General features: G+C 40.7%; 1 protein-coding gene across 3 annotated transcripts in view; it reads left to right on the top strand.

Annotated features, from left to right (window-relative positions):
- TSHZ2 (teashirt zinc finger homeobox 2) overlaps window positions 1-13345 on the top strand; it is a 475958-nt gene that overhangs the window by 304993 nt on the left and 157620 nt on the right. Inside the window, exons 2-3 of one of the 3 annotated variants that reach the window (XM_061631243.1) lie at window positions 16-3100; window positions 10743-10783. In XM_061631243.1, coding sequence (XP_061487227.1) covers window positions 16-3092 — 3077 coding nt within the window. In that variant the 3' untranslated portion in view covers window positions 3093-3100; window positions 10743-10783. Of the gene's footprint in view, window positions 1-15; window positions 3903-10742; window positions 10784-13345 lie in introns of those variants that run through there. The other 2 variants (XM_061631242.1, XM_061631241.1) reach the window with 2 other exon arrangements.

Genomic DNA, 13345 nt, shown 5'->3' with positions numbered 1-13345 from the left:
CATGTTCCTTTTCAGGTTACGTCCAAGAAGATGATTTGAAAGACGAGGATGACATAAAAGAGGAAGAAGAGGATGATGATGAGAGCAATTCAACAGCTCATCTTCAGGGCAGCAATGACCCTGGCACAGATGAAGAGCATGATGCTGGGCCCGATCCAAAAGGTGGCTTTAGCTACCAGAACTCTCCAGTAAGTCATATCTCCAATCAGGATGTTGAAAACGAATCATTGCTAAGTGATGCGAGTGACCAGGTGGCAGATATCAAAAGCCTTTGTTCTAGGGAATCACAAGATCCCAAAGCCAATGTCCACCCCAAACATCCAAGCGAAGCTCACAGCTGCATGGATAAAATGACAGCTGTATATGCCAACATCCTTTCAGATTCTTATTGGACAGGTTTAGGACTTGGGCTCAAGCTGTCCCATTCGGACAAGAGGGGATGCGACAACAGAAATGGAGCAAGCAAAAGTGACTTCGACTGGCACCAAGATGCATTGACCAAGAGCCTGCAACAGAGCTTACCAGCTCGGCCTGTCTCCAAGCCAAACCTTTTTAGTTCGGTCCAGCTCTATAGACAAAGCAGCAAAATGTGTGGGACTGTATTCACAGGCGCTAGTAGGTTTCGGTGTAGGCAGTGCAGCGCTGCCTATGACACCTTGGTGGAGCTGACTGTTCATATGAATGAGAGTGGTCATTATCAAGATGACAACCATAAAAAAGACAAGCACAGGCCTACCAGCTACTCCAAGCCCCGGAAAAGGGCCTTTCAGGACATGGATAAAGAAGATGCCCAGAAAGTTCTGAAATGTATGTTCTGTGGCGATTCTTTTGATTCCCTTCAAGATCTTAGTGTTCACATGATAAAAACAAAACACTACCAAAAAGTGCCTTTGAAGGAGCCAGTACCTACTATTTCTTCCAAAATGGTAACTCCAGCTAAAAAACGTGTGTTTGATGTCAACAGGCCTTGCTCCCCAGACTCAACCACTGGGTCCTTTGCTGACACCTTTTCTTCCCAGAAGAATGCAAACCTGCAGTTGTCATCTAACAATCGCTATGGCTACCAGAATGGAGCGAGTTACACATGGCAGTTTGAAGCATGCAAGTCGCAGATCCTCAAGTGCATGGAATGTGGGAGCTCACACGATACCTTGCAGCAACTCACCACACACATGATGGTCACAGGTCACTTCTTGAAAGTCACAAGCTCAGCCTCAAAGAAAGGAAAACAACTCGTTTTGGATCCCCTGGCGGTGGAGAAAATGCAGTCACTTTCTGAAGCACCTGCTGGTGACAGCCCACATTTGAAACCTTCCAGTAATGCATCAACAGATTCTACAGCTCCTGTTTTAGAGCTAAAGAAAGAAAGAAAGCAAAATAAATCTGAGGAAGTGAGCAAAGATGAGAAAGTGCTAAACAATGAAGACTATGAAGACACTCTTCAAAAACCACTGGATCCTACAATAAAATACCAGTATCTTAGGGAGGAAGATTTAGAAGATGCTTCAAAAGGTGGTGGAGACATTTTGAAGTCTTTGGAAAACACCGTCACCACTGCCATCAATAAAGCTCAAAATGGAGCACCCAGCTGGAGTGCATATCCTAGTATCCATGCAGCCTATCAACTTTCAGAAGGAGCAAAACCTTCCTTACCAGTGGGGTCCCAGGTTTTGCAAGTTAGGCCAACAGTCACTCATAAGCTGAGGCCTATTGCTCCAAAATGGAAAGTTATGCCTCTGGTTCCTATCTCAGCTAACATGGCCCAATGCACTCAAGTGAAGAAGGAAGGAGACACCAAAAAGGAAGCACAAAAGGATTATGTTAAAGATGGCAACAAAGTTGTTGATGCTGCCCCTGCCTGTCCAAATGAAGGACAATCTCCCCTTCAATCTGAGGTGTGCGTAGAGCCCAAAAAGTCAGAACCAAGCCCTTTGAAAGAAGAGGACAAGGCAAAAGAAGAGGAGGGAAAAGAAAAAACAAAAACAAAGGAGTCAGCAACACCATCTCTTACCAATGGATGCACTGCTGCTAACCACTCCTCTGAGCTGCCTTGTTTAAACCCGCTGAGCGCCCTGCAGTCTGTGCTGAATAACCACTTGGGCAAAGCGAATGAGCCTTTGAGACCTCAGTCAAACTCCAGTCCCAGTTCAAGTTCAGTCTCTTTGTTCCACAAACCTAATTTAAACATGATGGAAAAGCCAGTTTTATCTCCCACCCCAGCACCAACAAAACCTGCAGCTGTCACATCCAGGTGTTATGTGTTTGAAAATAGCGATCAGCCAATAGACTTGACCAAATCTAAAAGCAAGAAAGGAGAGTCTGTTCAAGCACAATCTTGCACTTCACCACCTCAGAAACATGCACTGTCTGATATTGCAGACATGGTCAAAGTTCTTCCGAAAGCTACGACCCCAAAACCCGCTGCCTCATCCAGAATCCCATCAATGAAACTGGAAATGGATGTCCGGCGTTTTGAAGATGTCTCAGCAGAAGTCTCCACCTTGCACAAAAGAAAGGGAAGGCAGTCCAACTGGAATCCTCAACATCTCTTGATTTTGCAAGCTCAGTTTGCTTCCAGTCTTTTCCAAACTTCTGAAGGCAAATATTTATTGTCGGACTTGGGCCCTCAAGAACGCATGCAGATTTCCAAATTTACTGGACTGTCCATGACCACCATAAGCCATTGGTTGGCAAATGTCAAGTATCAACTCAGAAAAACTGGAGGGACAAAGTTTTTGAAAAACATGGATAAAGGGCACCCCATCTTTTACTGCAGTGACTGTGCATCTCAGTTTAGAACCCCGTCAACATACATCAGCCATTTAGAATCCCATCTAGGTTTCCAAATGAAAGACATGAACAAGCTGGCTGTGGAGCAGCAAACCAAGGTAGAACAAGAGATTTCCAGAATTTCAGTTCAAAGGTCTCCTGAAACAATAGCTGGAGAAGAGGACACAGACTCTAAGTTCAAATGTAAGTTGTGCTCTCGGACATTTGTGAGCAAACATGCAGTAAAACTTCATCTAAGCAAAACACACAGCAAGTCACCAGAACACCATTCACAGTTTGTAGCAGAAGTGGATGAAGAATAACTCCTAAGGTATGCATGCCTTAACTGCAAAATGAGTTTTAATATTATCTTTATAAAAGGAAGGTGCTTAAAGCACTTCTGCTTTCTGAAAAACTATTCTGTTCCAGGATGCCCATTTCTTTTCAGACAGTGGCTCCTCTGCCTGTAACTGTTGCATGCTGGGACAAATCTAAGAGGCACAACTGCTCCCATGATGGGAAAAGCTTTGCTTTTTGCATTTTGCTCAGCCAAGCTGCTGTTAAAGTCACAGGCACATCTGCCAAGAAAAGAATTGGCAATCTCACTTGCTGTTGACACCATGTTCCCACTTAACTATCCTGCCCATTTATTTTGCATTTGAAAAGTAAAGCATGATGAACACTTCACTCTAATGGCTTCTCTTGAAATTGTATTTGCTTGTAATATTTTAAGCATCTGTGTCAACTATTTGTCCCTAGTCTGCACATAAGAGTAGGAGTCACAGCAAATTGGATGACAGTGTCATGTATTTTCAGTGTCCAGTTTCAGACATGGATCTCTCCTTTTGATGGTTATTTCCTTATGGTTCCTCTTTCTCTGCTTCTCCCTTCATTGCCAATGGTCTGTTTTTGAGAATGCTGCACATAACAGGGGTGACTAAGCAGCGGTCCTCCAGATATTGCTTGACTACAACTCCCATCATCCCTGACCATTGTGCGTGCTGGTTAAGACTCATGGGAGTTGGAGTCCAACAACATCCGGAGGGCTACATGCTAGCCCAGCCTTTCCCAACCAGTGTGCCTCCAGATGTTGTTGGACCACAACTCCCATCAGCCTCAGCCAGCATTGCCAATGGTCAGGAAAGATGGGAATTGTGGTCCAACAACATCTGGAGGCATACTGGTTGGGAAAGGCCAATCTGGAGGGTACCACATTGGCTACTCCTGGAGTAGACAGTACTGGGTCACACATTCATATGACTTACTGGGACACAGAGGGAGAAGTTCTCTGCCATAAGGGAAGCATCTGCAAATGATCCCCAAAAGATTGTAAAGATACAGCAATCTATTTTCATCCAAACAACAGTTGGGGGAAGTAAATCAGTGAGGAAGAAGAAATTGCTCCAGTTTAAGGAGTTTCCTCACACAGCAACAAGCAGATGTTAAGCAGGCAGAAATCTATATCAAATATTCCAAAGAAGCAGAGAGATGGGAAACAGAAGTTACTTATGCTGTTGATAAGGTTGTATACCACTTTTCAATGCCCAACATTAAAATAAAACAAAAAAGAAAATCACAAGGTAACCCCCTACACACACACACTCCTGCATTTCATCTTCTCACAATTCTGGGCATCATCCTAAAGCAGGAATGGGGAACCTGTGGACCTTCAGATGTTGTTGGACTCCAGCTCCCATCAGACCCAGCCAGCATGAACAATGGCTAGGGGTGATAGGAATTGTAAAGCAACAACTGGAGGGCCACAGTTCCCCATCTTTGTCCTAAAGGAAGATATGCACATTATTCCCCTTCTCTGTCCAAGATCAAGAAACTCAGGAAGAGGAAATGCAAGTCACACTTCCTCTTTCGTCACTTCTTCAAACATCCAAAGTGGCTTTACTTACATGTCAGTGTCCAAGCATACCTTGTTCTTATGGCTCCCGCATGCCTAACCTGAGTGCTACTTAAGAGCCTGAGAACTCCAAGAATGATAAGCTGGCAGAGAGCTCCAAGAATGATAAGGTGGCAGGATGCAAAGGAGGATAGGGCTCCTGCATTTTAATGGTTGTGTAGAAGAAATTATTGCAGCAGGTTTAGCTTGTCACATGCTGAAATTTTCTTCACTACTGTCAAAGGTGCAGGAACCTTGTCCTCTTTTACATTCTGCCACTCTAGATCAGGTGTGGGGAACCTTTGGGCCTCTAGATGTTGCTGAACTACAACTCCCATCATCCTGGCCATTGACCATGCTTGCTGATGGGAGTTGTAGTTCAACAACATCTGGAGGGCCAAAGGTTGCCCCATACTTGCCCTAGAAGCAGGCTGGGGTTACCCAAACTCTAAGGTGGAGTTGTAGAGTAAGAGACTAGGCTTCCTCTGCCTACCTCATGTACACTTGTCATTTATGTTCCTCTTCATGTTCAGGGAAAGGGGGAGGGGAAGTATCACTATCTGAGATCACTGGCTACAACTTGGGCATCCATAATTTTCAGAATCCGAACTTTCTATAGCCAGAAGGTAACGTTAAACTGTCAAGTAGACCAAAGTCTATACAATACACTGAAAGCCTGTATTAAAAAAATGGTTATGTAGTGATTATTCTAGATAAGCATATGGCATCATAGATTCATTTGTGTAACAATAAATTCCTTTGTCACATATAAACTTATGTAGAAGTCTCACTCTTTAATTACTTTGGCTACTCTTACTGCCCTTTTGGATGTTTACCCATTCTTCTCTTTGTAATTAGATACAAACCTACCAGCATGCTGCTTGGTAGCCACCATGGGTGTGAAAACCTCTCGAACTGTGTGAACTCATAGCATTATAGATACATTGCTCAGAATAGCACAACAATATATTCCACAAACAAATAGAGCCCCATAGTGACTTGTCTGAATCATGGCTTGTGTTTATACTGGTGTGGTCTCATATGCTCACAATGCAACTCCCATTCCTTTCCATGTGCTGGTGTTAGAACCCCACACAGTGAACAGATGGAAATCACTTGAAGTGGCATGCAGTTTCATTGTTTCTAGAATATTTTTAGCACAAAGTTGTCCTTCTGTTAAAAAAGAAAGACAGAGCCCAATTTGTACAGGGTTGCTAGTTTTCAAATAGAGGACAAATAACTCAAGAATACGCTTACATCTGGTGTCTATGAATATACTATTAGGCTAGTGCATGATTAATTATGTAATGGACTGCCTTCAAGTCTATCCCAACTTATGGAGACCTGATGAATAGGGTTTTCATGGTAAGTGGTATTCAGAGGTGGTTTACCATGGCCTTCCTCTGTGGTTGAGAGGCAGTGACTGACCCAAGGTCATCTAGTGAGCTTCATGGCTGTGTGGGGATTCGAATCTTGGTCTCTCAGGTCATAGTCCAGCACTCTAGACACTACACGACACTGGCTCTCTGCATGATTAATAAAACCTGCTTAACTTCAAAACTTGAGATCTTATATCTTTGACTTAGTAACGAGCATGCCATCTGAAAGTCCAAATGGACTGTTGCAGCAATGTTTACTCAGAAGAAAATCCCACTAAGTTCAAGAGGACTTACTCCCTAGTAAGTGTACTTACGATTGCAACTCTCTAACGAGTCAATTCTATAAGTATTGGATTGCAGCCTAAATTCTGAAGGACTTGCATTCAGGATTGGGTGAGTGCTCTACAAAGGATTTATTTTTTCTGGGAACTAATATAGGTATTTGGGTATTGTGAACACATTTTTGCCCTGCTACATGTAAGCAAATAGCTGAGAAACTTACTTTATAGAGGTAGCACATCAACTGCATAAAAGACAATGCAGCACCTGTATGCATTACAGCTTTTAGATGGACTTTATGGCATAATCATCCTGATCCCAAGATTCAGGTGTGTTCTGACGAGAGCTCTCCCTTCATTTCAATGAGGAATCCAAATCATGTCTCTAAAAAAAAAGGCATGCACCTGAAGTAGGATCTTTCCACTGAAAGAAATGGGGGGGTCATGGTTGGGGTGTTTCCAGATGGGGGCTTAATTTGCAAATGACTCATTGAGTTGTTGCAAACAGGTTGTTGGTAATAGGATTTTTTTTAACACATCAGATTTCCCTCAGAAAGTATAAATCCAGATTAAATTGGGGGGGGGGAGGAGCTCACATTTTGATGCTCATGACATGATGTGGATGCTGCAAAAACCTTGCATACATGAGGAGCAACATTCCCACAAATATGTATCAGCCGTTGAACTCAGGGGGTTGATTTTCCAGGCCTTTCATCCTACTCTTTTCTTCCCAGATTCTCATAAAATTGCATGATTCATTTTGCCAGCATAAACCACAAGTGATAGGCTCCTGAATGATGATACTTGAACAGTTCATTGCCAGGACTGATGGTTGTGTGGAAACAAGATGCAAACAATGAAGTATTAAAAGGAATACTTTTTTAAAAATTGTGGTGGGCTCTATCACTATTTTAATGCAGTGATAACCCAGCTTCGCAAACTGATCCTGAGAGTCTGTGCAGATTCACAGCTATTGGCATGAGAATCACAGCCCTTAATGTGTACTGTGGCTGATAAGAGATCTGTAGAGTTGCCTACTGATCATACAAAAATGGCCTAGTCTGCTCCTCTTCCTTTTAAAAACAGCTTGATCTGCAAAAATCATACTGTGGACATAAGCATCATGCTAAAACTCTCCAGATCAAGCGGCAGTTAAAGGCACATGAGCAGGGGCTGATAAGTTGGCAACCCACTGTAAAACAGAAGTGTGCTAACTGCTCCCCGATTGCAGTGGCATACTCCAAAGCCATAAATGTGTAACATTTTTAATAATGAACTGACTTCAGGGTTTGGCTAAGTGGAACGATTACTGTTCTAGTGCTATTGAGAATATCCAAATTACAGCGTGCAGCTGCACAAGGGTCCCTTAGTACAAAGGTAATGATGCTGTCTTTGGACACTTATCCAGTAAAACACAGTCATTAAAAAGCCAATGAAAAAAGCAATGAAAACACACTCCAAGTGAATTCATTTTAAATGGTAGATTTCCGGGCATACAGTTTGGCATACCTGCTGCTGCATTATTATATTGAAAGTGTTTTGGAAATCAAAATGGCCTGTTATTTCCCTCACAGGTTCTGGCGTACACCTCTCATCATTCCACAATTTGAAATTCCACATACTTAATAAAAGAAGTAAAAACTGGGGGGAAATTAGTGGAAATTTTTTGTATCCCCCCCCCCCATTTACAGTATTTATGTTTACTTGTTTTATGTGGATTGATGGCAAACAAATAATTTGGGTACTGTGCCTAAAAAGGCATTTGCCTGAATATATGAAAGTAAGTATTAAGAAATGCTTGAGATGTAGATCTTTAGCAGATGAGAAACACATTTGCTGCCCAGTCCTTTTGACCGAGTAATTAATTTCAGAGTGAAAGAAATTCCTGAGTACACTTTATGATTAAAGCCTAGCAGTCTGCTTCTTTGTACTGTATGTTTACTCAGAAGTAAAGTTACATTGAATTCAAGGGGCCAAATAAAGATGCACAAATCTGTCAGTTTCAGTTTCTCTCAGTTTCTCCTTGTTCCACTTTAGGAAGTTCGTTTCCCCACATTTTGGCATCAGTTGCAATTTTTAAAAAAAGTTCATGAAAATTCATCACCCTATTAGTATGCATTTTCCTAAGACACACATTATATATGTAATTTTGCCTAATATACATATTTTTGCAAGGAATTCTCCTAATAGAATGATTTCTGTATGTCATTTTTATGAGTACTTGCATTTTTATGCCCACTTTCCCCTTACATATGCATTTTTGTATACTTTTTATTGGAGAACTGCATCACAAAATTTAAGGAAGTGCAAATTTCAAAGGATAGCTGGGTCTTACTTCGCTTGGTGTTGTCTTGGGAAATGGAAATTAGATAGGTTTGTATCAAAATGCAAACCAAATCAAATTTCTCTTGTACCACTACTCCTAAATGTATGCAGAGAATTGCAGGATTGGTATGTAAAAAATTCAGACTTTATAGAGAGGTTATATTCTTCAGCATTTTGGATGAAAAGATACAGAAAGAGAAACTGCACAGAAGAAAACATTTTTAACAGTGCCAGAATTATCCCCAGGACGAATAAACCAAGACATTGGTCCCATTGATTTTTGGTACAAGTTTGGGGAAGGAGTCACTGAGATAGTCATTAGTTACCAGTATTTTTTAGCCAGTACCTTAGAAGGAAATATTTAAACGGCTGCAAGAGTATGAACGGATGGTTATCTAGAACAGTAATTTTAGCTCGTATGCATGATAGCACAAATTGTGCAAAATGATAAGGTGTTTTGAGTAACAGTGTATAGATTTTATGTTTTTGATATTATTTTAAGCTCTAAAGTTTGACTCAACTCTTTAAAGGTATACTGAAAAAAAAGACTCTGAAGTTTGATCCTGATCAGTTCTTGTAAGTTGGAAGTAAATCCTATGTCCTTCAAAGCTTCTTGCCTCTTTGTTAAAAAGAGTGTGTACTGTGCCTACCCTATAGTAAAATTCAGATTTGCTTACAGTAAGTAGATGCTACATATGTTAGCAAAAATACCAGTAACGAGTACCACATATTTATGTGTACGATCATTTTAGAATATTGGCACGTTTAGAAATAGCAAGTTAAGATTAAGGAATATTTATTTAGGTATTTAAAGTAGAAAAATTACCTCTATTAACTGTTCTACATATTCTTTAAAAACTTTCAAAGTACAACCAATATATTGGTGAAAATGAAAATCCCAGATTAAATCCATGTTTGAAATTTTTGTGAATCTCGAAGTATAAATTGTCAAATTTTCCCTACATTCTCCCATGAACAAACAGTCCAGTGCCTTCCATATTGTGCTGAAAGATCTTTGCTTGATTGTAGGATAGTGACTTTACTAAATTATGGAATAGAGAGGATTGGGGGGGGATCTAATATAGGGTGCATTTCTCTTGCATATTTTCTTTATTTTGCCTTTTCTTGTGTTTCTCATTGGTATTTGCATTTTGCAATATAATAGAACATTATCTTGGATTTAAGGATTTAAGTCAATCTTACCAAAACTCATCCTGTTGTTTCAACCAGCTGCAAATTTTGTAATATTATTTCCTGCATCCATAAACCCTGGAACATTGGAAAGAAGACTGGTATAATGAGTTCCTTTTAGCATTCATATTTTAGCTTTTTTTTTCTAAATCTACATTAATAGAAAAATTCTTCATTCTTGTAAGAAAACTATGTATAACTAGAAAAGCTGTTATTTTAAGGCCAGTTATTTAAATCATGTAGATTTACTGTTGCACACACACACACACACCACATAACATGGAAATAGTGTCTTTGCAGGATGGGAAGAAAGCATTTGGAAAACCCTAATCTGATATTCATCTGCTTACACTCAAATTGCTTTGCTGTATCTGAACAATGCAAAAGGGAAAGACTTCCAAGCCAGCATAGTGTAGTGGTTAGAGTGTTGGGCTAGGACCTGGGACAGCAGGATTCAAATCCCCACTCAAACCACAAAGCTCATTGGGTAACCATGGACCAGTCACTATCTCTCAGCCTAACCTACCTCCCAGGATTGTTGTGAGCGCAAAATGAGGAGGAGGAGAGCCATCTACACCACATTGAGCTCCTTGGAGTAGAAGTGGGATATAAACATAATTATAAATAAAATAACAACAAAAGGTTTCAGACGGATTCAATGTAAATCGAAAGGCGCTAGTTAGCAGATGGGAAGGATGTTCTTTTTTGAAACATTATGAAACCTTGTACAGGTTCAAAAACAGTGAATTTTAGTTGTGTGGGGTGGCGGTGGGGGAAGTCAAACACTGGGGGAGAGCTGCTCCTTCATGCCCTCTTTGTGCGTTTCTTGACAGCTAGTGATGTCCCACAAAATTCTTCTGTGTTTCTTCAGCCATTTCCTACCAATTCCTTTGTTTCCCCATGTTACAGCTAGCCTCAACCAGAAGTTAGGCATTCAGTGTCACTGGTCCCATGCTGTGGAACATTTTTCCAGCAGAGATTCGGCAGGTATCCTCGCTTTTGACTTTCAGACATCTCTTGAGGACTTTTTTATGCCAACAAGCCTGTGCAATAATTTGAAATTTTCTTTCCAGTTATTCTAAGTGATTGTTTTGTACTGTTTTACTTTTTTTCTTAAATGTTTTTTCTATTGCTGTGCACTGCCGTGACAGTTTATGAGAGGACGGTATATAAAACCAATCAATCAATAAGAAAATACATTTCATTCAAAAATTATCAAAATAGAAGAGAATTTTTTTAAGTTCTCATGGAGTGGGTGAGGGCGTTTTGCTGTGCTTTCATTAGGGTTGAGGTGGCTGAGGGGTTTTTTTTAGTGTCCTTTCATTTTGCAAATAATCTCTCCAGTGGTCTGCATTCGGCAGTCTTCCAAGGTGCCCACACTTCCTGAAAATCCCATGGCATCCTTGGCTCGGCTTTCCTGGAAGTGCAGGAAGCTGTCTATCATGCTCCTGACAGGTTTCATTGTTGTTATTTTTAAGTAAAATATTTTTACTTTTAAAGAAATGAGTGCAAAAAGGTTTTTTAAAAGAAAAAGAACTTCCCTTGAAAACAAAATCAGCAAGCAGGGTGATTTCAGACACTTGGTAGTCAGCCTCCCTACCTTCCCACACTTCCAAGGAATGCTCAGAGAAATATGTCATGAGGTAACTCCTCTCACAGGCGTTTTCCAGATCAGGAAACACAGGCAGCTGGGAAGACTGTACGGTGCTGGAGAGATATTTAATGGAAAGGAAAACACCCTTTACTACCTTGCAACAATAAGGCAACATCCACTGAAATGATAAAGACATGCTAAAACACCCTGAGAATGAGGCAGAAAAACAGAAGCCTCTTGTCTGGGAGAAGAAAAGCTTTTGAGAAATTGATTTCAGTCCAGCACTACTGGAAACAAGTTGCCAGCCAATACTGAAACAAGGATCCTGGCCTAGCTGGATCCTTAATTTGATCCACCAGTACTCTTCACTGACATTCTTGTGATTGCAAAGTTGTCAGTCTACATGAGGCCAGGTCAGGAGTTCATTTCGGCAAAGAAATAGGCTAGAACTCCAGCCTGCCTCAGGACAAGAGATTCTGACCAGGAGAACTGTCAATCAGTCCTCGTGAATTCCCACTGTGATATATTGGTTGAGGGAAAGGATGTGCTTTGACTTGGTCGGGAAGGAAAGCACTTTGCATATGCTCCAATGCAGTCTTACTACATGTTCTGAGCTCAGCCCAGGACATTCAAAGTGGGTTCTGAAGCTGAATCCTGGCTTACGTTCTACGCTATTTGAAGCAGAGCACTTATTCTGAAATCTTTGGGAAGTAAACAGACAGCTCTATAAAATGAATCAATTTGAAAATAAGGATACGACAAAGGAAAAAGAGAGAGAGATGCATAATGATAAACAGGGGTGTTTTTTCCCCTCTGTTTCCTCCTTTGTCTTTTCTCTTTTTTTAAACCCATCAAGTTAAAGATTCTATGGTGCTCCCCCCCCCCCACTTTATAGGAGACAACTGACAATTCGGTGGTAAATGGAAGAAAGAGGCAAACAGTACTGAAAATCCTCTAATGCATTGACACTAACGTGCCCTCTATTGTTGAAAATGAGCAGGCAATCATGAATGTTCATCAAATGGCTCCTAATGCAGTTAAAGCATTCAGCTATAATTTCTCCTTGCATTTATAATTACTGTCATAGACTGCACACCTCAGTGAGCAGATTAAAGCTATAAACTATTTAGCCATAGCTTTAAGATGAGGAACTTGATTTGTCTGGCAGCAGTTATTTGTTAGAAGAGCTTGACACTTCACATAAAAATGACTCAACTTGATGAAGAACAATGCAGCTTGAACAATGCAGAGGTTTTAAATCAGTCATTCGTACCACGCCCTAAAAGGATTGCAGAGCAATTTGTTAAATGATCTATAGGATGCACAGATAACCAAGTGTGTTAAGTATACAAAAAAACCCCACATTTTTTCAAAGGTAGGACTTTTTTGGTTGGTTGATTTTCTCACCTTTGTGGGGAGGGTACTTTAATGTGCCACTGTCACCTTTGAGAGAGCACACGCGCTCAGGTTGAGTGTGAGGGCAGAACTACACATTGCAAACTCACAGGGCTGATGACAAAGCAGTATGAGTTGATGGGGGCCAAAGACATGCTCCGTATAATGAAATCAGGACATGTGGTGATAACTTTAATTAGAGGACCAATAAGGGAGCAGTAATTTGAGCATGCCATGTTTTGTGGCAAGGTCCATGCGGTTTGTTTGCTTGCTTGTTTATGGGAGCGGGAGGTTTGACTGTCAAAACTAACAACTCTGTTAGACCACATAAGGTCTGAAAAACTTCATGTTAGATCATCTGGTCTGAGAATTAAGAGAATTTTGTTTTTTAATTGTTTTTAAATACCATATTATTTGATTGTCATACAGTTTTATTGATTATTCTGTAAACCCCTTTGTGATCATTGATGGCAAAAAGCAGCCTATAAACACTGGAAATAAATAAACAAACAAATAAATTAGT

This window comes from Rhineura floridana, chromosome 6 (assembly GCF_030035675.1).
Source record: "Rhineura floridana isolate rRhiFlo1 chromosome 6, rRhiFlo1.hap2, whole genome shotgun sequence".
NCBI lineage: Eukaryota > Metazoa > Chordata > Lepidosauria > Squamata > Rhineuridae > Rhineura > Rhineura floridana.
The sequence above is the reverse complement of the archived record's forward strand: the minus strand, read 5'-3'. Positions and strand labels throughout refer to the sequence as shown.